This window comes from Passer domesticus, chromosome 22 (assembly GCF_036417665.1).
Source record: "Passer domesticus isolate bPasDom1 chromosome 22, bPasDom1.hap1, whole genome shotgun sequence".
Taxonomy (NCBI): domain Eukaryota; kingdom Metazoa; phylum Chordata; class Aves; order Passeriformes; family Passeridae; genus Passer; species Passer domesticus.
The window spans coordinates 6,957,409-6,985,291 of record NC_087495.1 but is presented as its reverse complement, the minus strand read 5'-3'; the positions used below and the strand labels follow the sequence as shown (position 1 = coordinate 6,985,291).

The following is a 27,883-nucleotide window of genomic DNA, read 5'->3' as shown; positions in this document are numbered from 1 at the left end:
TGACTGTCCCGTTCCCCGCTGCCCGCAGGTGGCCCGGCGCCTGGGCCGGGTGCTGTGCATGGGCGCGCTGCCGCTGCCGCCGCTGCGGGGCCCCGAGCGGGAGGCGGCCCCGGGCGAGCCCCGGCCCTCCTCCACCGGCTCCACCTCGCCCTTCGTGCCCGCCAGCCGCGGCTCCCCGAGGCCCGAGAACGGCAGCGCGGCCCCGCTCGGAGACAAAGCCCCGTCCTAACCCGGCACGGAGAGCAGCAGCGCTGGAGGAAGGGAAGGATTCTTGGTTTTTTTAAAAAAATTTTGGATGTATTTGCTTTTTTTTTGTTGTTGTTGTTTGGGGAAAATAAAGAAGCACGGAGAATTTTGAACTGTCAAGAAAAAAAAAAATAATGAAAGGGAAGGAAGGAAAATGATCCAAAGATGTTGTCGTGGGACGACGCCAAGCGAGGAGGATGCTGGAGGATGGAGGCAGCGCTGCTGTTCCTTCCACACTGCTCAGAGGAGCTGGACCCTGCACAGAACCATGGCCAGGCTGCTCGTGGCCTTCAGGAACTGCGGGCTGTGCCTCCACGGGGAAGGGAAGGGGCTCTGCTCCTCCCACGGTACTTGGAGCAAAAACAACCCATCCACACCCACCCAGCCAAGCTCGCCTCCTCCCTGGAAACTGGGCTCAGTTCCTCGTTCAGGTGTTCTATGCATCTCTAGCAACTTCGAAAACAATACCAAAGACAGACAAAAAGGATAAAAAGACAAAAAAAAAAAAAAGAAAAAGAAAAAAAAGGCAAGTTCCCGTCCATGTTTACTTCGTGCAGATGGTACAGAGCCACCCTGCCCTGGCACGGGGGCTGGCAGTGCCCGTGCCCAGCCCTGCAGAAAGGATTTCCCCACGGGATGTTTGGTTCCAGGAGCAGCTCCGGGGTCGGAGGAGGGTCCCAGCCCGGCCTGCAGCTGCTGGGGGGCTGTGCTGGCAGCCCTGGGGCAGAGGTGCAGGAATTGCACTGCTGTGCACCCAGAGGAGCTGCGGGGAGGGGCCGGGCTCCAACAATGGGCAGAGTTTTTACTACTGTGAATGAGCTGGGAACTGCTGGGGTGACCTCCTGTGACTTGTACAGTTGTGAGCAACAATCACATGTGGTACTTTTCTCTCTCTCCTCCCCCCCCCCCCCCCCGTTTTTATTTTTGGGTTTGTTTTTTGTTTAAACGTTGCACGTGCTGCCGTTTTTCTTACAGAATAGCTTTGGTGGTACTTTAGCTTCTTTATATTGTAAAAAAAGGACAAAAAAAATTTCCATTATCCATCACATCACGATAAAAATGCTTTCCAGCAATCAATTTAAATAAAAAAGAAAAACACTTAATTTACAAATGGTACCTGGCTTTACCCAAGCAGTGTGTGTCTCTCCTTTGTGCCGGGTGCCCCCCTGGGCCGGGTGCTGCCACACTCCTGCCTGGCATCCAGGCCAGGCTGGGTTCCCAGCTGGCAGAAGGCAGCCAGCACCTTGCCCAGCTGTCAGAGCCAGGAGGAAAAGGGAATTCCTTTCTCTTTGGGAAGAACAGGCACGTTAAAATCTTTTCCAAACTGATTTTTTTTTCTTTAAGTGGTGCAGTTCTCACCTGGGCAGTGTTTCCTACATTATCAATTTTGCCTTTGCTCAATCCTTCACGCCTGCACATCCCCAGCCCAGGAAAACTGAAATTAAAGTTTCCTTTTGCAGCACACTTAGAGCAGCCTGAGCTGCTCGAGGCTTCCAGGGAAGCTGCAAAGCTCTGGCAGAGTCCCTGCAGTCCCTCAGGGCACCAGGGAGGGTTTGTGAGAGCAGAACCTGGGGTGGCTGCTTGGACAAAACCCACCCCCTGCCCTCCTGCTCACAGAGCAGGAGCTGGCAGTGAACCCTGTGCTACTGAAAGCAGATTTTAATGGGGGTTTTGTTCCCTCTCAGGGCAGTTTTTACTGGCCTTGACTTGGCCTCGTGTTTTATTGGTACCAAAAGCAGAACTGGTGGGAGAAGCTGGAGAGTCCAAGTGGAGAAGTGCAGGCTGGGGCTGGTGCCAGCTCTCCCTGGCTCTGGCACAGCTCCAGGAGCGAGGAGGGCTCGGCTGGGGAGGGGCTGGGGGGCTCAGTCCTCGTCTGAGAACTCCAGGTCCTGCACCAGGTCCTCCCCTCCCTGTGCCAGCTGCTGCAGGTCGGAGCGGGCCAGGGCCCGGGGGCAGCTCCTCCTCTCCTGGGGATCCCGGGAATCCCGGGAATGCTGGGCTCCTTCCCGGCCCTCCTCTGCTGGGGAGAGGGAGAGCTGTCAGAATCCTGCCTGCCAGGGGTGGCTAATTAACGCCAGGCACTCATTAATTCATCCCGGGCAGCGGTGCCTGGGGGGCACAGCAGCCCAGAGTGCCCAAGTGGGGCAGGAATGGAGCCCAGAGTGCCCCCCTGGGACAGGAATGGAGCCCAGAGTGCCCCAAGTGGGGCAGGAATGGAGCCCAGAGTGCCCCCCTGGGGCAGGAATGGAGCCCAGAGTGCCCCAAGTGGGGCAGGAATGGAGCCCAGAGTGCCCCCCTGGGGCAGGAATGGAGCCCAGAGTGCCCCCCTGGGGCAGGAATGGAGCCCAGAGTGCCCCCCTGGGGCAGGAATGGAGCCCAGAGTGCCCCAAGTGGGGCAGGAATGGAGCCCAGAGTGCCCCCCTGGGACAGGAATGGAGCCCAGAGTGCCCCAAGTGGGGCAGGAATGGAGCCCAGAGTGCCCCCCTGGGGCAGGAATGGAGCCCAGAGTGCCCAAGTGGGGCAGGAATGGAGCCCAGAGTGCCCCAAGTGGGGCAGGAACCCCAAGGGGAATCTGAGGGCAGTGCTTCCATTCCAGCAGGGTCAGACCCCATGGAATGCAGGGTTTGGGGTCTCTCCAGCAAGTAAAGGGTCACCCCATGCCCCAGGCAGGGCTGGGGGCTGTGGGAACACTTTAACCCTTTGCTCTCTGCAGCTCAGAGCTGCCAGCTCTCCCCTCAGGGTGTGTGGAGCCCCTCCTGGCAAGCCCAAATTCCCTGGTGCTGTCAGGAATTCCCCACTCACCCTCCGACTCGCTCTCCTCTTCCAGTTCCTCCTCCTCGTCCTCCTCCACTTCGTAATTTCCTTCTTCATCATCCTCCTCCTCCCCAAACTCCTTGCTGCTGGCTTCTGAGCTGTCATCTGAGGCTCTGCCTCTCCCTGGAGGGGAGCAGGGTGTGAGTGGAACAGGAACGTGGGAGGGGGGCAGCTCAGAGTGCCAGACACACCCAGGGAGATTCCTCCTCATTTCTCACTAAAACCCCCCCAAAATTCACTTCTCTGTGCTCCAGAGGCCCAGCACCTCTTCCTGAGCCATTCCTGATTCCCAGCTTTCCCTTTCTGCCAGAAATCCAGCTGGAAAAGAGAGCAGGAACCTAATCCTGGTTCTTTCCTGCTCAGAGATCCCCAGACTGGATTCTCTCCCCTCTTCAGCCCTTGCAGAGACCCCAGCCCGGGATCCTTCCCTGCCTGACAAACATTCCCATTCCAGGGAAAGCTCATGGAATTCCCTGCCTGACAAACGTTCCCATTCCAGGGAAAGCCCCCCCTGATCTGATGAATCCCTGCCTGACAAACGTTCCCATTCCAGGGAAAGCCCCCCCCGATCTGATGAATCTCTGCCTCCAGCACCTCTCCTGCTGCCCTGGGGGATCTGGGCTGTGAATTCCTGCTGGAATTCCTGCCCCAGGAGCAGGAAGCTCCCCTGGATCCACAGCACCAAGGAGGGGCTGCAGATCCCCCTCCCTGCACACACCCAGGGCATCCCAAACATTCCAAAGGCCAGGAGGAACTCCCAGATTTATCCCAGACTCTGCTGAACCTGCCAGGCAGGCTGCACAACTTCCTGTGGCCCTCTCGTGGTCACAGCCCAGGTGACATCAGCCCCTGCTCCCCAGGAATTCTGGGCTTCCTGGAACGTCAGCCAGGATAAAATAAGTAATAAAACAAAATAAAATAAATCAGAAGTGCAGCAAGGCAGGACCAGAGGTGCTGGGAGAGCCCTGCCATGCACAGAACCTGCACTGGGCTCTGGGCTCTGCCCTTGTGGGTGACAAAAGCGGGGGGACAGAAAGACAAAAGTGTCCCAAACACCTTCAGGGCCACCTCCTCCTGAGCTCTCCCTCCTTGTCAGGGAATCTTCTGAACCCAACAGGGCCAAACTGAGCCCAAAAACGGAACTGTGGGCAAGGAAAAGGGGATTGTGGGCAAGGAAAAGGGAATTGTGGGCAAGGAAAAGGGGATTGTGGGCAGGGAAATTGGAATTGTGGACAGGGAAAAGGGGACTGTGGACAGGGAAACTGGAATTGTGGGCAGGGAAATTGGAATTGTGCACAAGGAAATTGGGACTGTTGGCAAGGAAAAGGGGACTGTGGGCAAGGAGAAGGCAAGCCCAGCCCCAGCCCTGTACCTTTCACAGAGAATCCACCGTTCTCCTCCTCAGAGTCACTGTCCAGCTCAAAGAGATCCTTGAATTCCTTCTTGTCCTCCTCCTTCCTCTCATCTGGCTTCCTGCGTTTGATTTCTGGGAAGTTCAAGTCTTCAAGCTGGAAAGAAAACAAACCCCACAGTTAAGAACAGCCCTCATTTGTGCTTTTATATGTCAAAGGCTGTGTTTAAAGGCAGGGACTTGGCTTTGCCCAGCCTGCCCAGAGCAGCCACAGATTTGTGAGGGGTGCCAGGGGCGAGTGGGGCACACGGAGCTCTGCTCTGCATTGATCCTGCCCCAATAAACTGATTTTGCTGGTGCCACGTGCACTGCTGGCTGCCAGCAGGGAGAAGGGTGCAGGCAGCTCTGCACTGGAGCAGCAATTGCTGAGGCACCCCCTGGTTCTGGGTGCAATTTCAGGGTTTCAGGATGCTCGAGGTGTGCGTCCATGCCCTGCCCTGAAGGAGATCAATGTTCCACGAGCCCCGAGCAGGCAGCCAGTACCAAAGCCATTAAAGTGCTCTCGTTGACACCACCTCAGCGCTCTTTTCACCTCTCCGGAGGGGGATCAGGGTGAGGATTTACTTGCGAGGGCTCAGGCCAGCAGGGCAAAGATAATCAGAATGCGAATGGGATCCTGGCCCTGCCCTGCCTGGCTGCCCTCGGGCATTAGCACACATCGGGGCTGGCCTGCAAACACTCAGGGGCAGCAAATGCCCCCCCAGCACCCCTCAGAGCACCCCAAAAGCCCCTCCTGGCTGAGCACAGAGCCAGGAACAGCCTGGGTGGGAAGGCAGAGACACAGAGACAGGATGGGGCTGTGGGGTTGCTCCTGCAGCCACTTCCAGCCACTTCTCCCAGCCTGTTGTTCCAGGGTTTGTGGTCCCCAGCTGGGCCAAAACCATCCTGGGGCTGAGCACTTCCCAGCACTCACCTGGGATGGGCAGGGAAGGGGGAAAAAAATCACCCTGGGCCTCACTTTCAATCAGCACCTCCCCACTGCCCTCCTGCCACAGGGACAGAGAGGCCTCTGCTCCTCCCTGTCTGTGCTGGGCTTCAAAACACAGCCCAGAGGTGCCAGGGAGGAGATTTGGGAAGCAGAATGCAGCAGGGGCACTGCCAAGCTGCTGCCCTCAGCTGGCACCTATGCCAGGCTGGGTACAGGGTCCCAGAATGGTTGGGGAAGGAAAGGAACCCAAATCTCCTCCAGCTCCATGGGCAGGGATCCCTTGCACTGCTCAGAGCCTCTTCCAGCCCAGTCTTGGGCACTTCCAGGGAGCCTTGGACTCTTCCAGGGAAGCCTTGGACACTTCCAGGGAGCCCTGGACACTTCCAGAGGAGCCCTGGACACTTCCAGAGGAGCCTTGGGCACTTCCAGGGAGCCTTGGGCACTTCCAGGGGAGCCCTGGACACTTCCAGGGAAGCCTTGGACACTTCCAGGGGAGCCCTGGACACTTCCAGGGAGCCCTGGACACTTCCAGGGGAGTCCTGGACACTTCCAGGGAGCCTTGGGCACTTCCAGGGGAGCCTTGGGCACTTCCAGGGGAGCCTTGGGCACTTCCAGGGGAGCCTTGGGCACTTCCAGGGGAGCCCTGGACACTTCCAGGGGAGCCCTGGACACTTCCAGGGGAGTCTTGGGCACTTCCAGAGGAGCCTTGGGCACTTCCAGGGGAGCCTTGGGCACTTCCAGGGGAGCCCTGGACACTTCCAGGGGAGTCTTGGGCACTTCCAGAGGAGCCTTGGGCACTTCCAGGGAGCCCTGGACACTTCCAGGGAGCCTTGGACACTTCCAGAGGAGCCTTGGGCACTTCCAGGGAAGCTCTGGACACTTCCAGGGGAGCCTTGGACACTTCCAGGGGAGCCCTGGACACTTCCAGGGAGCCTTGGACACTTCCAGGGAACCTTGAACACTTCCAGGGAGCCCTGGGCACTTCCAGGGAAGCTCTGGACACTTCCAGGGGAGCCTTGGGCACCCCCAGGGATGGGGCAGCCCCAGCCTGGCTGTGCCCCAGCCCCAGCACGGGGTGAAAGCCTTTTCCCTAATCCCCATTCCCATAATTTCCAGAATTCCCACCATTCCTGGGGCACAAGGCAGGCTCCTGTCCTGGCAGCAGGGAGCTCTCAGCTGGGGTCCCACACTCCCACAGGGCCCAGGAAAAATCCCCATTTCCAAAGGCAGCCCTGGGTGACCTCAGCACACACCGAGCACACCAAGCAGGACCTGGCTGAGCTGTGCCAGCTCCACCCTCTGAGACCCCACAGGACCCTCAGGGTGGCACTCACAATCAACCCCAACCCCCAGGGACTGAGCTCTGCGCTGGCACAGCCCTGTGTTCATCACACACAAGCGCTAATTAGCTAATTTGGGGGCCAGCCTTTTAATCCCCCTCCTATCTGCAGCCTCTCAGCAGGCTGATTAGTCCCCATCCCATTAAAAACCACGGGGAAAAGCAAATGGGATGGGCAGGAAGGGTCAGAGCTGCTGTGGAAGGCAGGCTGCAGCTCCCAGCCAGGCTGCTTTTCTTTTTTTCCCTGTTATTACCTCTTTCCCCCCAATGGCTGCTAATGGGACATGGATTTTCCCAGCCCTAATGGGCCTCATGGTGCTCCCCCTCCCGCTGGGGCTCACAAAGCTGCATCATTAAGGCCCCAGAACCCACGGAGCCACACAACAGCCCCATTGAGCAGCAGGGCTGCAAGGCAGCCTCGGGACAGCAAACCCCAAATCTGCCTCTGTATACAGAAAAAAACCCCAAATCTGCCTCTGTGTGCTGAGAACAAACCCCAAATCTGCCTCTGTGTACAGAAAAAAAACCCAAATCTGCCTCTGTGTACAGAAAAAAAAACCCAAATCTGCCTCTGCACTGAGAAAAAAACCCAAACCTGCCTCTCTGTGCTGAGAGAGCAAACCCCAAATCTGCCCCTCTGTGCAGAGAGCTGCTCCAGCAGCAGGGCCAGTCTGGGCCAGGAGCTTGGCCCCACTCTGGGCTGTCCCTGTCCCCAGTCCCTGCTGTCCCCAGTCCCAGCTGTCCCCTGTCCCCAGTCCCAGCTCTGTCCCCAGGGCTCAGGCCAGCTTGGTGCTCACCCTCTCCTTGCCACTGATTTCCAGCTGGATCTCCTTGTCCCTCAGCTTCCTCCAGTGGCTGTAGTACCTGCTCAGGGGCGTCCCCTCCTCCTTCACCTGCCTCTCCCACTGCTCCTGGGGACAGAGGGACACAATGTCGAGGTTTTCCAGGCAGGTTCCCACAAACACATTCCCCACATCACGTTTTCCCAGCTCCTGGCAGGAAGTGGCAGCACCCAGGGCACTCAGCCTCAGTGTCCAGGCACTGCTGAGCCAGAGTGGCACTGGGAAGTGTCCCCAGGGCGAGCAGAGCCTGGGCACTGCAGGGGACACAGAGAGAGCACAAAGTGCAAAAGTGGCTGTGCCATGTCCCCAGGCTGTCCCCATGCCCCCAGGCTGTCCCCAGGCTGTCCCATGTCCCAGTGTCCCCATGTCCCCATGCTGTCCCATGCCCCCAGGCTGTCCCCACATCCCCAGGCTGTCCCCACATCCCCAGGCTGTCCCCATGTCCCCTGTCCCCAGGCTGTCCCCGTGTCCCCAGGCTGTCCCCATGCCCCCTGTCCCCATGCTGTCCCCATGTCCCCAGGCTGTCCCCATGCTGTCCCCGTGCCCCTGTCCCCATGCTGTCCCCATGCTGTCCCCATGCTGTCCCCGTGCCCCCTGTCCCCGTGCTGACCACGGCTGCAGTGCTGGCCACCCCGAATGCAGCTCTCTGCCTCCTGCTGCAGATGTGGGCCGAGTTCTCCTGCAGCTTCTCCAGCAGCTGCCGCAGGGGCCGGCAGTAGTTGGCCACCTTGCACTGCTTCAGGAAGGACTTCAGCTGTGGGCAGGGAGAGGAGAGGGCACTGCCATGGCAGGGCTCCAAAACATCCCAGGGAGAGGAGACATCTCCCACCAGCACCTCCCACCCTCAGGGACCAACAGCTGGCACCCCTGACCCTCCCAGGGCTCCAACCCAGCCCAGGCTGGCACCCTGACCCTGCCAGGGCTCCAACCCAGCTCAGGCTGGCACCCTGACCCTGCCAGGGCTCCAACCCAGCCCAGGCTGGCACCCTGACCCTGCCAGGGCTCCAACCCAGCTCAGGCTGGCACCCTGACCCTGCCAGGGCTCCAACCCAGCTCAGGCTGGCACCCTGATCCTCCCAGGGCTCCAACCCAGCTCAGGCTGGCACCCTGACCCTCCCGGGGCTCCAACCCACACTAAAACTGCCCAGGTGGAACTCTCCAGCACCAGCACCCTGCAGTGCCACCTCCAAAGCCAGAACTGAGGCAGGCCTGGATGCTCCTGGTGACAGAAGGAAGGTGGCAATGCCCATGCTGGCACTGCAGGGCTCCCCTGCCTGCTGCCAGCCCCAGCAGAGCTCTGTGAATGGCCCAGGCTCTCTGCTGGAGCCACAGACACCCAAATCACACCAGCCACGAGCTTTGGAGGAAGGAGGAAATGGTTACCCACGAGGGAGCCCTAGATGCTACCAGCAGGGACAGCAAGCATTTCCAGGCAGCAAACCCATCACTGCCTCCTCCAGCCAGGCTCCCAAGGCTCTGAAGGAGCCTGTGCCCCTCCTGCCAGTGCCCCCAGGGGTGGCAGTGCCAGCCCTGCTCTCTCAGGGCTGTTTGCTGCAGATCTCCCCATCCAGCAGCAGCAGGAGCTTCCCTTGTCCCCCTCCCTGCTGCCACCACAGCACCAGCTCAGAAAAATGGGAATTCAGCCTTCCCTGCCTCCCCCAAAGCACAAAGAAACCATCAGCACACACAATTCCTCTGCTGCTGAACCTGTCCTGCCCTCACCCCCCTTCCTAAAATATTTATTTTTTTAGAGGTGCTGTGTATTTATCTCCACTGAGGGTGCATTTGGCACCCGATTTATCTCACTTGGTGCCCCCAGCTGCAGCCCCAGGTCCATTCCATCCGCTGCCACATCCATTCTCATTTTCCTTCCTCTGCAGAAGTGTCACCAGGAATCCTGCAGAGTGCTGGGCTCTGCCAGGGCTGTTGGGAGCTCTGAGCTCCCTCACAGAGCCCCTGCTCCCTCAGCCCCAGCCCGAGCTGCCTGTCACAGATATTAATGAGAGCTAATGAGATCTCAGCCCCGGTGGAGAGGCAGGGACACATCCAGGGGAGTGAAAGATAAAGGACAGAGAGGGGAAATCAGGCTCTGTGTGTGCTTTTCCCCACTCTGCCAAATGAACAATGGGATCTCTGCAGAGTAACAGCAACCAGGACACCCACGTGTGTCTGGGGATGTGGAAGTGAGGCCTCCCATCCCAGCCTGTCATTACTGGGCTGCTCTGTCCCACTGCCAGCCTGCGACACCAAAGGCTGAGCCCACAGAGCAAAACCCCAGCTGCTCTTACTGGAAGTGATGCAGGGGAGCCAAACCCTGCCCAGCTGCCAGCAGGAACATTCCCTGGGGACAGGGGAGCAGAGGAGAGCTGCTGGAAGGGCTGGGAAGGGCTGGGGAGGGGAGGGGAAGGGGAAGGGGAAGGGGAAGGGGAAGGGGAAGGGGAAGGGGAAGGGGAAGGGGAAGGGGAAGGGGAAGGGGAAGGGGAAGGGGAAGGGGAAGGGGAAGGGGAAGGGCAGCACCTCCTGCCCTTCTGGCTCGCTGCTAGCCCAGCCTGGCCCCTGCCTCAGTGCCAGCTCCTGCCTCAGTGCCAGCTTTCCCCCTCCAACCTCCCCTTTCTGCTCTGTGCTGCCTGCCAGGGCTCTGGGGGAGGGAAGGGGCTCTTCCCTCGCAGCCCCTGCAGGCAGAGACCACCACGGGTCAGCCCTGGGGCAGCAGCAGCAGCTTTGAAGTGACTCCCATCCCTGCTGGCTCTGCTCTCCTTTCATCTGCCGGTGCTTCCTGCCTTCCAGGCAGAGAGTTTGGGAAGCTGAGGCTGGGAAGCTCAGCCCAGCTTCTCCCAGAGCTGCTGACCAGAGCAGGAAGAGGAGGAGGAGGAGGGACAGAGCCCAGCCAGCTGGAGCAGCCCTGCCCCAGCACTGGGAGAGGAGAGAGCCCAGCAGGGAGGGAAGGGAGGCTGGGCACACACGGATGTGCACTGTGGGCTGGAAGCTGTCCAGCAGAAAAGCCTCTCCCCACGCAGCTTTTGGGAAGCCAGGGCCAGCCCCCAGCCCGGCAGACGCCACGGGCAGAGAGGCAGCCAGGCAGGAATCCATCCCTGCCCTGCTCTGGGGGGGCATGGGGCCCTCACAGCTCCTGCTGCAGCCAAACACGGCTGCCACAGCTCCCCTGCTGCACTGCTGCTCACACAGGGGCTGCCACAGCTCCCCTGCTGCACTGCTGCTCACACAGGGCTGCCACAGCTGCACTGCTGCTCACACAGGGCTGCCACAGCTGCACTGCTGCTCACACAGGGCTGCCACAGCTCCCCTGCTGCACTGCTGCTCACACAGGGGCTCACACAGCAGCCAGGGACACCCCAAACAAACAGCCCCAGCAGCCAGGGACACCCCAAACAAACAGGAGACCCCAAACAAACAGCCCCAGCAGCCAGGGACACCCCAAACAGCCCGTGGGGCACAGGCAGTGCTCCCCCAGCAGCCCGAGGTGTGCAGGGGCTGGTGGCACACACCAGGACAAGCAGAGGGTCGTGTCCCCACAGGGGAGGTGACAGCAGCCACTGCAGAGTTAAATCAGAGGGCTGGGAAGGAGGGAACACATTGCAACACTTGCACACTGAGCAGCTCCAGAGATGGAGCCTGGGGAGGGAGGGAAGACTGGGAGGGAAGATTGGGAAGGGAAGATTGGCAAAGGAAAACTGGGAAGGGAAGAATGGGAGGGAAGATTGGGAAGGGAAGATTGGCAAAGGAAAACTGGGAAGGGAAGAATGGCAAAAGGAGAACTGGGAAGGGAAGAATGGGAGGGAAGTTTGGGAAGGGAAAACTGGGAGGGAAGTTTGGGAAGGGAAAACTGGGAGGGAAGACTGGGGGAGGGAAGACTGGGAGGGAAGACTGGGGAAGGGAAGACTGGGAGGGAAGACTGGGGAAGGGAAGACTGGGAGGGAAGATTGCCATCTTGTGGAGAGTGCCTGGGGAGGCTGAGGTAAGGAGAAGCTGGGGCTCAGAGCACAGGTTCTGCTCCAAGGCCCCACAGCAACGGGCACAGCTCTGAATCCCCCAGAACCCAGAGTTCACCATCCCAGCCCCACTCAGAGCAGTTCTGCAACCTCTGCTCCTCTCTGGCTCCCAACAGAGGGCAAACTCCAGAGCTTTTCCCCTCCCTCCAGCTTAACTGGATGTGATGCCTCTGTTCCTCCCCAAAACACAAATCAAAATTAAAATCAGCAGAGGTAAACGGCTCTCCCCTCATTCTGAGGGCCACCCTGAGGTCACTGTTAGTTTCAATGACTTTTCCCCACCCTGTCTCCCCTTACCTGGATGACAGTGGGGAGAACCAGCTCTGGGAAGCCAATGCTGTGGGCTTGGCCATGGAGATACTCCAGCAGCAGGTCATAGAGCTGGTCAATGAGCCCATCCTGAGCAGGAGAAACACAAATCAAGGGACTGGGTGCGACCTAAACCCCTCAGATTTCCTGCAGCACCTCACCCACGCCGGGGTAGGCGTGTCCCACCTTGGGGACAGGGACACAGCACATTCCCTGTCCCAGGGAGCCCGGGCACTGCTGGAGCTGAGCTCCCACCCACCCTGAAGGCCTTTTCCTGCAGGTTGGCATTGGAGAGCTTCAGGATCACAGCGAAGTTGATGGGCTTGGAACTCATCCGTCCTGGCTTCTTGTTGAAATCCACTTGTTGGAAAACCTGGGGAAAAAAAAGAGTGTAAAGGTGATCCCAGCACAAAGCAACCAGCAACAACTCAGCCAAGGGCAGGCAGGGGGTGGCAGAGCCACGAAGACAACCCAGAAACCCAAAATCCTGATCCCTGCCCCACAGCTCTCCTGAAAATCCCAGCCAGAGACAGGGAGGGAGCAAACACCAGCACAGCTGAAGCTGTGGAGAGCTGGGTGTGCAAGGTGCTGTGGTGTCAGGAGGAAACCAACACAAGGAAGAGCACAGGAAACTCAGGTTTGTTCCCCAGCCCCAGCTCAGGTTTGTTCTCCAGCCCAAGTTTATTCTTCAGCTCAGGTTTACTCCCCAGCCCAAGTTTGTTCCTCAGCCCAGGTTTATTCTTCAGCTCAGGTTTATTCCCCAGCCCAGGTTTATTCCTCAGCCCAGGTTTGTTCCCCAGCTCAGGTTTGTTCCCCAGCCCAGCCCAGGTTTATTCCCCAGCCCAGGTTTGTCCCTCAGCCCAGGTTTATCCCCCAGCTCAGGTTTGTTCCCCAGCCCAGGTTTGTTCCCCAGCCCAGGTTTGTTCCCCAGCCCAGGTTTGTTCCCCAGCCCAGGTTTGTTCCCCAGCCCAGGTTTGTCCCTCAGCCCAGGTTTGTTCCCCAGCTCAGGTTTGTTCCCCAGCCCAGGTTTGTCCCTCAGCCCAGGTTTATTCCCCAGCCCAGGTTTATTCCCCAGCCCAGGTTTGTTCTTCAGCTCAGGTTTGTTCCCCAGCCCAGGTTTGTTCCCCAGCCCAGGTTTGTTCTTCAGTTCAGGTTTGTTCCCCAGCCCAGGTCTGTTCTCAGCCCAGGTCTGTTCTCAGCCCAGGTCTGTTCTCAGCCCAGGTCTGTTCCCCAGCCAAGGTTTATTCCCCAGCCCAGCTCAGGTTTGTTCCTCAGCCCCAGCCCAGGTTTGTTCCCCAGCCAAGGTTTATTCCCCAGCCCAGCTCAGGTTTGTTCCTCAGCCCCAGCCCAGGTTTGTTCCCCAGCCAAGGTTTATTCCCCAGCTCTGCATTGCCCCGTGCCTGCTGCAGCTCTGCATCCCCCTGCATTCCCCCGTGCCCACTGCAGCTCAAGCCCTGGCACTGCTCTCTGCCCCGTGCCCCTGGCACAATGCCCAGACAATAAATTTTATTTCTCTTTTCCCAGCAGCTCCGGGGCTCCCTGCCAGGGCTGGGGAGAGCAAAGGGAACCCAGGAGCTGCAGTGGGGCCCAGCAGGACGCTGCCCACCTCGAGGATGAAGGGCAGCACGGGGATGAAGGTCCTGGTGCTCTGCGACAGCAGCGTCAGGGCACGGATGCAGTGCATGCGCAGCGGGTAGAACCGGGACGTGGGCACCAGCCTGGGCACGGGACAGAAAGAAAAATAAAAATATTAAATAAAAACACATTCTAAAATTTTGAATATAAATTTAAAAATTAAATAAAAATATTAAATAAAAATACAAATTTAAAATTAAATTAAAATAAATATAAATAAATAAAAATAAATAAAATTTAAAATAAATAAAAATAAATTTTAAAAATTTAAATATAAATTAAAAATAAAAAATTTAAATAAAAATTTTTAATTAAATTAAAATAAAAATAAATAAAAACAAATTTAAAAAAAATTAAATATAAATTTAAAAATTAAATGAAAATATAAAATGTTAAATGAAAATTAAAATTTAAAATTAAATAAAAACAAATAAAAATTTAAAAACCAAATTTAAAAATAAATAAAAAATTTAAATAAAATATAAAATATTAAATAATTATAAAATTTAGAATTAAATAAAAGTAAAAATAAAATATTAAATTAAAATACTTTTAAAATATTATATTAAAATAAAAATATTAAATAAAAATAAAAATATTAAATAGGATGATTTAAAAATATTAAATTATAATACATTTTAAAATATTAAATTATCATAAATACAAATATTAAAGTAAAATGAATTTTAGAAAATTAAATTAAAATAATAAATAAATAAATATAAATTATTTTAGGCCACATTTACAGAGGAACTGCACCTGCAGCTTCAGTGCCACAGGAAACCCTCCTGGGCTGCTGAAGCCACCCCACGGCTGAAAATCAAATTCCCACAGGAAGAAAGGGGAGAGCCCTGCCTGACTCGCACCCATACTCCAAATAATTAAGGTAATTAAGACAAAAGCTGAGCCAGCTCCGTGTCAGGCCGGGACTGAGCAGCAGCAGCTCCCCAGGAGCAGGGAGGGAAAGGAGAGCAGCCCCAAAACTCATCTGTGTCCCACCCTGAGGCCCCTCTCGCAGGGAGCTGCACTGGAGCCATGGAAGGCACTAAAACGTTACATTTTTAACCCACAGCTCACAAGTGACACACCCAGGCTGATGAACGAACCCTCCCTCCCCAAAGGGCTGGCTGAGCAATCCAGCAGAGCCCACAAAATACAAATCTTTGACCAGGCACCATCAATCAGCTGCATCCCCCTTCCCAACAGTGAAATAATTATCACTGGGCCCATTCCAGAAATAAACCTGCTCTGCACCCCTGCTCTGGCACCCCTGGAGATGAGGAAAGCCTTTGGCAGGAATTAACTGATGGAGGAATGAAGCTGTTCAGGGTATGGATTTAGTGGAAAGCAAAGCCATCCATCCCAGAGTGTGGCTGGATGCCCAGGAGTGCCAAGCACAGCTCTGCCCAGGCAGCTCCTGCTCCCTCCCAGGTGCCACCCCAGGGCACAGTCCCCATCCCTTGGCATCCCTTGGCATCCCTTGGCACGGCTCCTGTCCTGTTCCAGCCTTGCTTGGGCTTGGCCCAGCCCATGCTGCCACAGCCCTGGTGGGCAGGATGGGCTGGGCCAAGTCAAAATAGAAAAATATCTGTATTTTTATTTATTTCTGTGTTCCCCCCCTGGCAGAGGGGACACAGAAATCTCCTCTCTGCTCCAGCTCACCCAGGCTGGCCCTGCTCTCCTCCCTGTGCCTGCTGAGAGGCTGGAATGCCCCCAAAATGCACCAAAAAGCCTCATTTAAGGACACACACCAGGGAAGAGCTTCGTGTTTACAGCCAGACACAAATCCCAGCCAGGAAAAGTTTATGGAAAAAAGGGGATTCTGCTGCTAAAAGCAACCATCAGCATGGCCAGCACGGGGTTAAAGGCAGCTCAGGGAGGATGCAGCAGGTCCCAGGAGGGACCAGCAGGGAATGGGATGCTCTCCCTCCCATCCCTCGGGAGATCCCCCAGCAGCACAAAGGGGCTGCAGAGCTCACAGTGACCCCTCAGGTGCCTCCTGCCCTGCCCAGCCTCCAGCCTGGCTCCGAGGGGATCCTATCCCAGCTGGGATCTGCCTCTGCTTCCCAGCGCTGGGATCACAGAATCCTGGAATGGTTTGGGCTGGAAGGGACTCAAAGCTCACCCAGTGCCATGGGCAGGGGCAGCCTGCACTGTGCCAGGCTGCTCCAAGTCCTGTCCAGCCTGGCCTTGGTCACTTCCAGGGGTGGGACAGCCACAGCTGCTCTGGGGAATCCATTCCAGGGTCTGCCCACCCTCAGGAACAGGATTTTTTTCCCTGCTATCTCATCTGAAGCCCCCCTCTCTCAGTTTGAAGCAGTCCCTGCGTCCTGTCCCTCCATCCTTTGGAAATCCTCTCTCCATCTCCCTCGTAGCTCCTTCAAGGGCACACTGAGGTCACCCCAAACCCACCTGGGGGGGTTCCCAAACCCCCAAATCCTCGCCAGGCAGGACCTGCAGCTCATGCCAAGCTGCTGAAAGCCCTGCTGGGCCTCACCCCATTCCCTGCCCTGAGCCCCAGCCCCTGGCTGGCCTGCAGGACAGGGAGGAAGGGGCCTGGATCCATCCCAGAGCAGGGGGGGATGTTTGCATCCTCTTATCTGATCGTTTAAATCTGCTTATCTCCATCACCCTGGGGAGCTCTTGCAGAGCTGGGTTTTAAAGCTGAGAATCTGGTTAAAAGAGCTAACAGGATTTGGGAGATCACCAGAGATCCCAAAATTCCCTCAATGCTCATGTTCACAGACACCTCAGAGCACAAACATTTCATCCATACAAACTGCTGTGAGGAGGGAATTCCCAGCAGACACCCTGAAAATAACAACTGTGTCCCACTTCTTCCAATGCCAACAAACAGGCACCAAAAATGCAGCTCCTAAATGCATTTACAGAGCTGCAGATGGGGATTTTCTGAAGCGAGGCAGATCATTTTCCTTGCAGTTACAAGGATAATCTGCCCAGGTTATTCAGGCTGAGACTTTTCTTGTACAAAGAGCAAAGAATAACCCACAACTCTGTCACCACCTAAAAAGCTGCTCACACACATCTCGGGCTGGAAGACTTCAATTAAAAGCAGCTTTAACCATTCATGGTTAAACCCAAGTCACAGAACTGTAAAATAACACACCAAAGCTGAGAAAAAAGAATTGGGAATTCCACTCACTTGATACAGCCAATAATGACCTGTGTCAAGGGGTAGATGAGGGGCTCCATGACCTCACTGGGGTGGATGGTGCTGAGAACTCGACACCAGAAGTACAAACAGTGGATGTACTGCCAGTTATAGACTGACTGGAAGTTCTCCTGCAGGAAAGGGGGGGAAAAAATAAAGGCAGAAAGGTGAAAATGTGGCATGGAGCAGCAGGATGCAAAGCCCTGAGACAGGCACAGAATCTTTAACTGCAGCCACGGGGCCAAGCCTTGCAGCAGGGCCCCGAGCCAAGGCACAGCTGGAGGTGGCAGGGCTGTGCCAGCTCTCCCCAGGTCACTGAGATGCACCAGAAAGCTTTTCTCAGCTTCTCCTGCCCAGAACAGACGAGCAATCTGCTCTGTAATCACCTTCCACCGCCATCCCCTGCTCCATTTAAACAGGCTTAGTGTCTGCATTCGGGGATTTTGGGGGTGCCACTCCCATCTGAAGTGCCACGAGCCTCCCCAGCTGTGAAATCAAGTGGATTTACTCCTTGTCTGGGCCACAACTGAGGGTGTAAGGAGCCACTGCAATCCAATTAGGGGATCTGCAGCCCAGACTTCATTTATCTCTGCTTATTTATCCCCATGTCTGACCAGCCAGCAGATTTAGCTGGGCACCAAGCCCGCCCTGCTTGGGGGCAGCTCAACAGTTAATCTGTGGGGTCTGTTTTGCTAAACAGGACTAAATCCAGGATTAGCAATCTGACACAGATAGCCCAGGTCAGACTGGAGGTGGCCAAAACCAGGGCTGCTCCCCAGAGGTCTCAGATGCTTTGTTAAGTCCACGAAATACCACAAACACTGCTGGGAAGCTGAAACACCCCGGGGTGGCCTAGGCAGAGCAACAAAAACTTGGGCTGGTTGGGGCTTGGCTAGGTCTGGTTCCAAGGATAAAACTGTGAAGGAAGACATGTGGTGGCAGTTCTGTGTTCCCCTTGGATGCCCTTTGCAGCTGCAGTGTGCCTGCAGCCCTGGCCTTTGTGCTTTTCAGAACCCTAACCCTAGCCCCAGGCAGGAAATCAGCCTAGGGTTAGGGCTGCTTCCAGGGAAAAAGCTGTGAAGGAAGGCATGTGGTGGCACTTTTGTGTTCCCCTTGGGCTGCCCTTTGCAGCTGCAGTGTGCCTGCAGCCCTGGCCTTTGTGGTTTTTGAAACCCTAACCCTAACCCTAGCCCTAGCCCCAACCCTAGCCCCAGGCAGGAAATCAGCCTAGGGTTAGGGCTGCATGCAGGGAAAAAGCTGTGAAGGAAGGCATGTTGTGGTACTTTTGTGTTCCCCTTGGGCTGCCCTTTGCAGTTGCAGTGTGCCAGGAGCCCTGGCCTTTGTGGTTTTTGAAACCCTAACCCTAACCCTAGCCCCAGCCCTAACCCCAACCCCAACCCTAGCCCCAGGCAGGAAATCAGCCTAGGGATAGGGCTGCTTCCAGGGAAAAAGCTGTGAAGGAAGGCATGTGGTGGCACTTTTGTGTTCCCCTTTGCAGCTGCAGTGTGCCTGCAGCCCTGGCCTTTGTGCTTTTCAGAACCCTAACCCTTTCTGCTCCACCTGCATGTTCTGTAACAGAGGCTGCTATGAATTCTGACACATTCTGATCAATGTGAGCCATTTCTTCCTCAGCACTAAGAGAGCCTCCACAGCCTCCTGTCCTTGCCAAGGTCCACCCTGTGCAGGCCATTTCATAAATCCCCTCTCGCTGCCTGTGGCTGTGCCCAGGCGTGCTGCAGGGAGCTGGGGAGGATGAGGAGGGTGCCCACCTTCTTCCTGAGGGTCATGGCGCTGCGCAGGTGGATGGCCAGCTGGCGGATGTAGATGAAGCTGTGCTGGTAGGAGGTGGGGCTGTCCAGGGCCAGCATCTCTGTCAGCGTGCGCTGCATGAAGTTGATCATGGGCAGGGCGTTGGGAGAGGTGAACCTGCAGTTCTTCACAAAGGCAATGTACATTTGCTGGCAGGGGAAAAAGATGAGAAAGCAGCGTGTAAAATAAGAGTGAAAACAATTTTGGGGCTCCTGTGCCCTTCCCAGGTGTGACCAGACTGTCCCTGTGACCTCACGTTAGAGACTGATGAGTCCCTTCAAGCAGTGAAATGAGTTAAATAATTATAAATAATTAGTACATTAATATAAATATTATTATTTCATTTAAATAATAAATATAAAGCAGTTAATTAATTATAGCCTGAATTGATAGTTTTCTGAAAGCACTGTTCCTATTCTAATTGGTTGGTAATTAGTGGTTACCCTGTTTGATTGGTTAGTTCACTAGAGGTGGTTACATGCTTGTGTGTCTTTTTAGATATTGCTTGCATTTTTCTTTTAATTCTTCAGGATAGTTTTATAGGTGTTGTTAACAGTTATAGCCTTAGAATTCTTATTCAGAGGAATAAGCAGATTTTCACTGTTACAGGATTTTATTCTTATGGGAACTTACCAGGCTAGCTTAGCTAGAGAAGTTCCCATCAGAGTACTCACACTCTCTTAGTAAGGCCTAAACTAAACTATGTTTTTTCTTCTGTAAGGTTTTGCTTAACACCAAACCAGGGCTGAAGTGTTGCTTTGATCCAGCCTGGCCTCTCTCCAGGGGAGACAGGAGTGTGTTTAGCTGGGAGATGTGCCCACCACTGCCTGGCAGCAAGAGGGCAAGGCTGCAGGAGGGGCTGGGCACAGCTCTCCTGCTCAGGTGCCACTGTGGCAGCAAAACACTGCTGGGAACTCAGCTGAAAGGGCTCAGGAGGATGTCACACTCAGGAACCTGGGGGTGAAGGTTCAGCAGGCACCAGGGACCTCCCCTGCTCAGCCTCTGTGCCCCCAGCAGGAAGGGCAGCAGTGGGAAGCAGGAATCACCCTGACCTGACAGAATTTGTGCCCTGGTTGGCTTTCTGGAGGCTGCCAGCATCACCTCCAGACCTGCAGCTCAAGGCTCTGAGGTATTTGCACACAGCCTGAGGAAGAAAAGGTGCAGAGCTCAGCAAAGCCAGGCTTACCTTGAGCAGGGGGCTGAGGTAAACCTCCTTCTTGTACCTGCAGATCTTGTTCAGCACCAGGAAGGCCAGGACCCTGACTGTCTCCTCCCCTGTGCTCCACAGAGTGATGGTTTGCTGGGAAAAACCACAGAGATGGGTGAGTGAAGGCACACAGAGCTCCTGGCTGGCCACAGACAGGTCTGAGCCTCCCTCCTTGCCAGCAAGAGGGCAGCCAGGAGGCAGGGGACACACAGGTGACACGGAGGTGACACAGTGTGCTGTCAGTCAGTCACTGGCAGCCCTTCTGTCCTCACTGGGACACCACACAACAGCCCAGGCTGATGTTTCCATGATCAATAAAGGAACCCATCCAAACCCAGCACCTCTAAAAAATACCCAACTTTTATTTGTGTGGTTAAATACAGATTTTAACTCTCCTGAGTGACTCCCATGTCCCCCAGGTCCACCTGGCCCTGGCAGGAAGCACCTGGTGCCCCCCACACCCAGTCAGCTCAGCTGCACCAGGGAAAGGCACAGCTCAGAGAGGGAGCCCAGTCCTCACTGCAGGGCTGGAAAAGCCCTCTCAGAAATGCCTGCAGCAGCTGTGAGGTGTGCCAGCCCCCAGCCCTGCATCTCCACCACCCAAGGCTTCCCTGCCTCCTTCCAGAGCTGCAGTTGGCACTCAGATGCCACCCTGTGCCCTGGGTGTCCCCACACCTCCTGTGTTGCTGCTCACGCTCAGCAGTTGTGACTGAGCTGCCACAGAAATATTCCACCCCCAGCTCCCCGAGTGGAGAGGCAGCACAGACATTCCCAGGGCCTGGCAGCAATTCCTCCATCTGGGAGGAGGAAGCAGCTTCCCAAAACACCTCCCTGGGGAGCAGCAGCTCCAAACAGAGCCACCCACACGCTCACCTCAGCCTGGCATCACCTCGTGGCACCTGGAGAGAGGCAGGAATCCTCTCCAGGAACAGCAGCAAAGCAAGGGAACACCACGAGGGACTGACTGCCAGGGGATGCAGCCCAAACACCACAAATGCTCAGTGCAAGGGGGGAAAGCACCTCAGATGCCAACGGCACATCCCAGCAGGTCCCCTTACCTTGAGCAGGGCCCGGCACTGCTTTGGGAAGGACAGGTAGTATGGAACTGTGGAGCTCACGTGCTGCAGCACTGCTGCACCCACTGAGGCCTCTGTCAGGCATGACAGCAGCTGTGGAGGAGAGCAGAACACCCCAGCTGGCAGGCAGGGCTCACCACCCTCCTGTGCCAGCTGCTTTTCGCTGGGCAGGCAGAAAGGAGCCCACACAAACCCCACAGCAGCACCAGGGGAGGAGCAGAGGCTGCAGAGCTGCCTCAGCCTGGCAGGGGGAGCTCAGCTGCTGCCCCTGCATGGTTCACAGCCCCTGAGCTCCTCACACAGCACCTCCCTCGTGGACACTGCAAAATCTCAGTTTCTCTGCAGTGCAGGACACCAAAAAGGCCAAACCCGCCCTCAGTCTGCACAAGGAGACATCACCTGAGCTGCCTGGCAGCACACTGCATTTCTCCAGGATTTCTGCGTGGGAAGCTGGAATTCTTTGGGTATTTGGGTTAACTGTGCCTCAAGGAAAGGTTTGACAGAATGTGAAGAAGCAAATCTCAGTGTGTGCAGCTTGTCCAGCTCACTCACTGCAGACAAACCCAGTTTCCAGCCTGAGGACAAGGTGAGCTCCAGAGAGGCTCTGCCTGATGCACTCCCAGCTGCTGCAAGCATTTTGTCCACATTTCATTTGCCTGCTCACCCTCCTCCCTGCTCTGCAAGGACTCTGGACTGAGCAGACGTGGCCAAGGACACCAAAAGGAGAAGATTTTGTTCAGAAATAGTGCCAGAAAAAACACTGTGGTGCAGGCTGGGGCTGAGGGCTCTCAGGAGCCAGCCCAGGAGCAGGGATTGCTCCCAGGGACTGCATTCCCAGCTTTTCCTTGTCTGCAGTGCTCTGCTGCTGGAGAGAGGCACCACAGCTTGAGGGAAAAAAAAAAAAAAGTAAAAAGCTCTCCTGATCAAATTGCTCTTTCTGCTAAGTCATTGTGCCAGCTCCCAGCTGAGGCACAGCAGCTCCTGGGCTCTCACTCCTGGCATCCCTTCCCTCAGCTGCTGAAGAGTCAGTGCTGCTCTGGTTTTAATATTCCAGTTTGGGGATGCTAACAAAACAATCTCAAAAAAATTAAGTTGGGGCAGGAGTTTCCTTCAGAAATAATCCACAAATCATCTCTGAAACACCAGAAATTTTGGGGATGGAACTTTATCAGTCAGAGATGCCTCATGTGAGGTCACCAAGAGAACATCTCAGTGTTTGCCTCAAGTGCAGAGATCACAGCACCAAAAACTGAATTAATGATGCAGAATGCAGGGACACAGACTGCAAACTCCTTTAAAGCCCATTAAATATTAATCTGCCAGACAAATTAAAACAGAGAGAGCTGCCAGAATGTTAATTCAACCCTTCTTACCTATTCTGACACAAGCATCCTCTGAACCTCCCAATTGCTCATTAGACCAAATAATTCCAGAACAACCCAGGGAAACAATGAACACAAATCTCAGAGGGGCAAACCCCACCTGCCTCACCCCAAAATATCCTAAAGAGCCCAGCAAGGCACAGACTGACCCCTCAAACAGAAAATGGTGATGTTTCTTACTTGGATGGTACAGCCAAGATAAACTTTGATGTCCAGTCGTAGCTTTCCCCAGAGGGGGCTGGTGGAAGGGAGAACCATTCTGGAAAGGAGCAAGAGTTGGGTTTAGCTTTAAAAAAAAACCCAAATAAATCAGATTTCAGCAGCAAAACGAGCAGTGAGATCAATTCCTTGCTTCCTTCTTCCTTGGGGGGAAGAAAAGAAGAGCCCTGGGAGGAGCTGGCACCCCTTGCCCAGGTCCCAAGGCAGCTCTGGCAATCCCCAGCAGCTTTCCTGGACATCCCAAACCCCCCCAGACTTACTTGTGCTTGTTCTTGGGGGCTTTGGGGAGCAGCAGCTTGTGCAGGTGGTGGAACAGGTCCCGGATGCAGAAGGACACCAGGGCATTGAACACTGGGTGACAGAAGCCAGGAGAGCATTTGTAAGTGATTTTCCATGTACTGCTGGTTTTCCTCAGGGGAAAAGAGGTCCCTGAGGAACTGAAGCCAGTGATTTCCATGGCAGAACTCCTGCATTTCCTACCAGAAACCCCCAGTCTGCCTCTTATCTAATTTTTTATCAAAGATCAGAAGGCACAGGGGCCACCTCCAAAACCCATCCTTGCAGGAAGAGCTCCCAGAGCAGCACAGCAGGACAAGCCCTGAAAGCAGTGCAAGGTGAATTCACGCCTGCCAGGGCTCAGCCCCCTCCCTCCCACAGCTGAAGCCCCCCAGGTGCTCTCCCTGCCCTCACCTGCAGTGTCAGCCACCTGGAACTTGCTGGGGTCACCACCGCTGTCCCCTTTGGTGGTGGCCACAGCTGCCTTGTAGGCTTGGCTGATCTCATGGAAGAGCTTCGGGGTGAGGTTCCTCTGGGGACACAAGAAAAGGGGGGCTGAGGAGAAGGAAGGGACTCCTGGAGCTCCTGAGGGGGCCAGGGGTGCTGGAATTCCCTGGGAGTTTGGTGGCAGAAAGAGCTCCATCCCCAAGCTCAGGGCAGGGTTACCAAACTTCACCTCCCCTGAAACTGGAGTTTATTGCTGAGGCTTGAGGGGGAATTAATCAGCTGCCAGCAACTTCCAGTTCGAGCTTCATTCCCCTCAGCCACTAAACATGGGACTAGGAAAGCGCCTGGAGCTGCCAGAGGGTGAAAAACCCAAATTTGATCGTTCTGGCCTCTTCCGAGCCACATTTCTGCAGCTCCTCCCTCGTCTGGGATGGCAGCGCTGGGATTTCACAGCCCAAAGTCAGGCTGGAGGCACGAGAGCTCTGGGGGCTGGGGACACAAGTTTTGTGTCAGGTGAGCAAATAAATAAATAAACAAATAAATAAACAAATAAATAAATAAATAAATAGTTTTGTGTCAGGTGAGCAAATAAATAAATAAATAAACAAATAAACAAATAAATAAACAAACAAATAAATAAACAAATAAATAAATAAATTTTGTGCCAGGTGAGCAAATAAATAAATAAATAAACAAATAAATAAACAAACAAACAAATAAATAAATAAATTTTGTGCCAGGTGAGCAAATAAATAAACAAACAAACAAATAAATAAATAAATAGTTTTGTGCCAGGTGAACAAATAAATAAATAAATAAATAAACAAATAAATAAATAAACGAATAAACAAATAAACAAACAAACAAATAAACAAATAAATAAATAAATTTTGTGCCAGGTGAACAAATAAATAAATAAATAAATAGTTTTGTGCCGAATGAACAAATAAATAAATAAATAAATTTTGTGCCTAATTAACAAATAAATAAATACATTTTGTGCCGAATGAACAAATAAATAAATAAATTTTGTGCCAGGTGAACAAAAAAATAAATAAATTTTGTGCCCAATTAACAAATAAATAAATAAGTTTTGTGCCTAATTAACAAATAAATAAATAAATAAGTTTTGTGCCTAATTAACAAATAAATAAATAAATAAATTTTGTGCCAAATTAACAAATAAATAAATAAATTTTGTACCCAATTAACAAATAAATAAATTTTGTGCCTAATTAACAAATAAATAAATAAATAAATTTTGTGCCTAATTAATAAATAAATAAATAAATTTTGTGCCTAATTAACAAATAAATAAATAAATAAATTTTGTGCCAGGTGAACAAATAAATAAATAAATTTTGTGCCTAATTAACAAACAAATAAATAAATTTTGTGCCTAATTAACAAACAAATAAATAAATTTTGTGCCTAATTAACAAACAAATAAATAAATAAATTTTGTGCCAAATTAACAAACAAATAAATTTTGTACCCAATTAACAAATAAATAAATAACTTTTGTGCCTAATTAACAAATAAATAAATAAATTTTGTGCCTAATTAACAAATAAAAAATTTTGTGCCTAATTAACAAATAAATAAATAACTTTTGTGCCTAATTAACAAATAAATAAATAAATTTTGTACCCAATTAACAAATAAATAACTTTTGTGCCTAATTAACAAATAAATAAATAAATTTTGTGCCTAATTAACAAATAAATAAGTTTTGTGCCCAATTAACAAATAAATAAATAAATGTTGTGCCCAATTAACAAATAAACCAGTACATTTTCGTGGCAGATGAACGAATGCCAGGCTGGCCCCTGTAAGGCAGGGAGGAGATCTCCCCAGCGCTGTGTGCTCCTGCCCTGCTCACCTGGGCAGCTTTCTTCCACTCCTCCACCATCCTCAAGCTCACGTGGATGTGGGAAACTTTCTTCCTTTTGACTTTTTCTTGCTCTTCATCTTCGTCATCTTCATCCTCGTGGCTGGCTTCCTGGAGAGAGCAGCAGGGGGGCTGAGGGGAGGTTCCCCAGCCCTGGCTGTCCCCCGAGCCCTGCCGAGGGGGAGGCAGGGAGGGAGCAGGGCTGGCAGCCATGCCCAGCAGGAATGGCTCACACGGGGCTCTGGGGTGAACTCGGGGTGAGGCTGGGGCTGCCCCAGCCCTGCAGGTGCCCAAGGCCAGGCTGGAGGGGTTTGGAGCAGCCTGGGGCAGTGCCAGCTGCTGGAGCAGCTTTGAGGCCCTTTCCAAGCCCAAGCACCCAGGGCTGGCACTGGGATGGAATTCCCAGTGGCACTGAGGCCCCTGGGCCCAGGCAGGTACCTCGAGGGTGTCGGGGGGTCTGTGCAGAGCCTCCTCCTCCTCCTCCGAGCTGTCTGAGGCATCAAAGTCCAGCAGCTTGCGATCGTTCTCCTCCAGGAACCTGTAGAACTCGGGGTCCCTGTCCTTCAGCCTGGAGAGCTGATCCTTGTGCTCTGATGCCTTTCCCTTCTTCCTGCTGGCAGAGAATGAATCCTTCACTCACTGCCCAGGGCTCTGCTGAGGCTGTGACACAAACATTAAGAAATCTTGACAGCAAGACAGCAGATTGCACTGGGAGAGAGGAAAACACCTGGGGAAACCACCACAAAGCTGTTTCTCAGTCCCTCACAATTGCTCCAGGGATGCACCACCTCCTGGCAACGCCTGAGCATCCTTTCCATGGAGAAGTTCCTCCTGGAGCCCACCCTGAGCCTGACACTGAGGCCGTTCCCTGGGAGCAGAGCCCCAGCTGGGCTGTCCCCTCCTCTCAGGGAGCTGTGGGAAGGAAAAAATCTCCTTTTCTGCAGGCTGAGCCCCCCAGTGCCCCTCACCTGCCCGGCCGTGCCTGCAGCCCCTGGGCTGCCTTCCCTCCCTGCTGTCTCTGCCTCGCAGAGCCGCTGAGGGCCCGGCTGCCTTCCTCCTCCTCCTCCTCCTCCTCCTCCTCCTCCTCCTCCTCCCAGGCGCCGTCATGCTCCGAGTCCGAGCCCGCAGCGAGGAACTCATCCAGGCTCAGCTCTGCCAGCTTCCTGAGGGGGAAAGGGGAAAAGGAGGGTGTGAGGGGGGAAAGGAGGGTGAGAGGGGGGAAAGGAGAAAAGGAGGGTGTGAGGGGGGAAAGGAGGGGGTGAGGGGGGAAAGGAGGGGGTGAGGGGGACAAGGAGGGGGTGAGGGGGACAAGGAGGGGGTGAGGGGGACAAGGAGGGAGTGAGGGGGGAAAGGAGGGGGTGAGGGGGGAAAGGAGGGGGTGAGGGGGGAAAGGAGGGGGTGAGGGGGGAAAGGAGGGGGTGAGGGGGGAAAGGAGGGGGTGAGGGGGACAAGGAGGGTGTGAGAGGGGAAAGGAGGGAGTGAGGGGGGAAAGGAAGGAGTGAGGGGGGAAAGGAGGGCGTGAGGGGGACAAGGAGGGGGTGAGGGGGGAAAGGAGGGGGTGAGGGGGGAAAGGAGGGGGTGAGGGGGGAAAGGAGGGGGTGAGGGGGACAAGGAGGGGGTGAGGGGGACAAGGAGGGGGTGAGGGGGACAAGGAGGGGGTGAGGGGGGAAAGGAGGGGGTGAGGGGGGAAAGGAGGGAGTGAGGGGGGAAAGGAGGGAGTGAGGGGGACAAGGAGGGGGTGAGGGGGACAAGGAGGGGGTGAGGGGGGAAAGGAGGGGGTGAGGGGGGAAAGGAGGGAGTGAGGGGGACAAGGAGGGTGAGGGGGGAAAGGAGGGGGTGAGGGGGGAAAGGAGGGGGTGAGGGGGACAAGGAGGGGGTGTGAGGGGAAAGAAGGGTGTGAAGGGGGGAAAGAAGTGTGTGTGAGGGGAGAAAGGAGCGTGAGACCGGGAAAAGGAGCGTGTGAGGGGGGGAAAGCAGCGTGTGAGAGCGGGGAAAGCAGCGTGTAAGAGAGAACGGAAGGCGTGAGGGGGGAAAGCAGCGTGTGAGAGGGGGAAGCTCATCCCGGCGTGCCCGGGACCCTCCTGGATCCCCTCCCGAACCTCCCCCGGCGCGGCGCTCACCTCCTCCCGGGGGCCGCCATGTTGCCTCCGCCACGCGGCCGCCGCTTCCGGTCCCGGCGTGGAGCGCGGCAGGGGCGGGGCAAATCAGGCCACGCCTGCTAATATGCTAATCAGCTTGTTTTCATGCTTGGCCCCGCCCCGCCCGTTGGCCCCGCCCCTCCCGCTGCTCGCTGCATCCCGGGCGGGACCGGGATGGGCTCGGGGATGGGATTGTGGCCTTTGTCCGCATGAGGAGACCGAGCCGCGGCTGCCCTGAGCGGCTCGGGGCCCCTCAGACCGGCAGGGACGCTGGGGGTGCTGGGTGTGTCCATTGGGAGGGTATTGGGGGGCTGCAGTGTGTCCAAGGAGGGGTATTGGGGTGCTGAGTGTCCATTGGGAGGGTATTGAAGGGCTGGAATGTGTCCAAGGAGGGGCATTGTGGACTTGAATTGATATTGGGGTGCAGTGTGTCCACTGGAAGGGCACTGAAGGGCTGCAGTTTGAATTGAGAATGTGTCGCTTGCATGACTCTGAGTCTTCAGGGGTTTGCTTTGTGGATATCAGCAAGTCATGAAAAACGTTACAATTTAAACAGAATGAAGATACCTTTCAGATAACTCCTTTCAGAAAACTCATGAGTACCAGCAGTCATTTGTAAATGCGTTTTTATTATTCCAGACTGTTTGCCAGTGTTCTTCAATGCATCTTTATAAAGGCTGGAACCACCTTACTGAAGCATTTCCAGGTTTTAATTTCGGAGGTGGCACTCAG

At 54.5% G+C, this 27,883-nt stretch overlaps 2 protein-coding genes across 5 annotated transcripts in view; one reads left to right on the top strand and one right to left on the bottom strand.

Moving 5' to 3' along the window:
* Positions 1 to 1,349, top strand: part of SAMD11 (sterile alpha motif domain containing 11) — a 76,953-nt gene extending 75,604 nt beyond the window's left edge. For all 4 annotated transcript variants that reach the window (XM_064396788.1, XM_064396787.1, XM_064396789.1 and 1 more), the window contains exon 14: positions 29 to 1,349. In XM_064396788.1, the coding sequence (XP_064252858.1) occupies positions 29 to 229 (201 nt within the window). In that variant the 3' untranslated portion in view covers positions 230 to 1,349. The remainder of the gene's footprint in view (positions 1 to 28) is intronic.
* Positions 775 to 27,153, bottom strand: NOC2L (NOC2 like nucleolar associated transcriptional repressor). The gene is made up of 19 exons (XM_064397510.1): positions 27,134 to 27,153; positions 25,982 to 26,176; positions 25,452 to 25,626; positions 25,005 to 25,124; positions 23,090 to 23,207; positions 22,660 to 22,750; positions 22,361 to 22,439; positions 20,781 to 20,891; positions 19,702 to 19,815; positions 18,476 to 18,664; positions 16,698 to 16,837; positions 13,506 to 13,617; positions 12,159 to 12,272; positions 11,888 to 11,989; positions 8,191 to 8,334; positions 7,536 to 7,649; positions 4,433 to 4,568; positions 3,049 to 3,183; positions 775 to 2,266 (listed from the first exon to the last, which is right to left on the bottom strand). The coding sequence occupies exons 1-19, from the start codon at positions 27,151 to 27,153 to the stop codon at positions 2,109 to 2,111; spliced, it is 2,367 nt and encodes a 788-aa protein (XP_064253580.1). The 3' UTR covers positions 775 to 2,108.
* Positions 27,154 to 27,883: the final 730 nt, after the last annotated feature.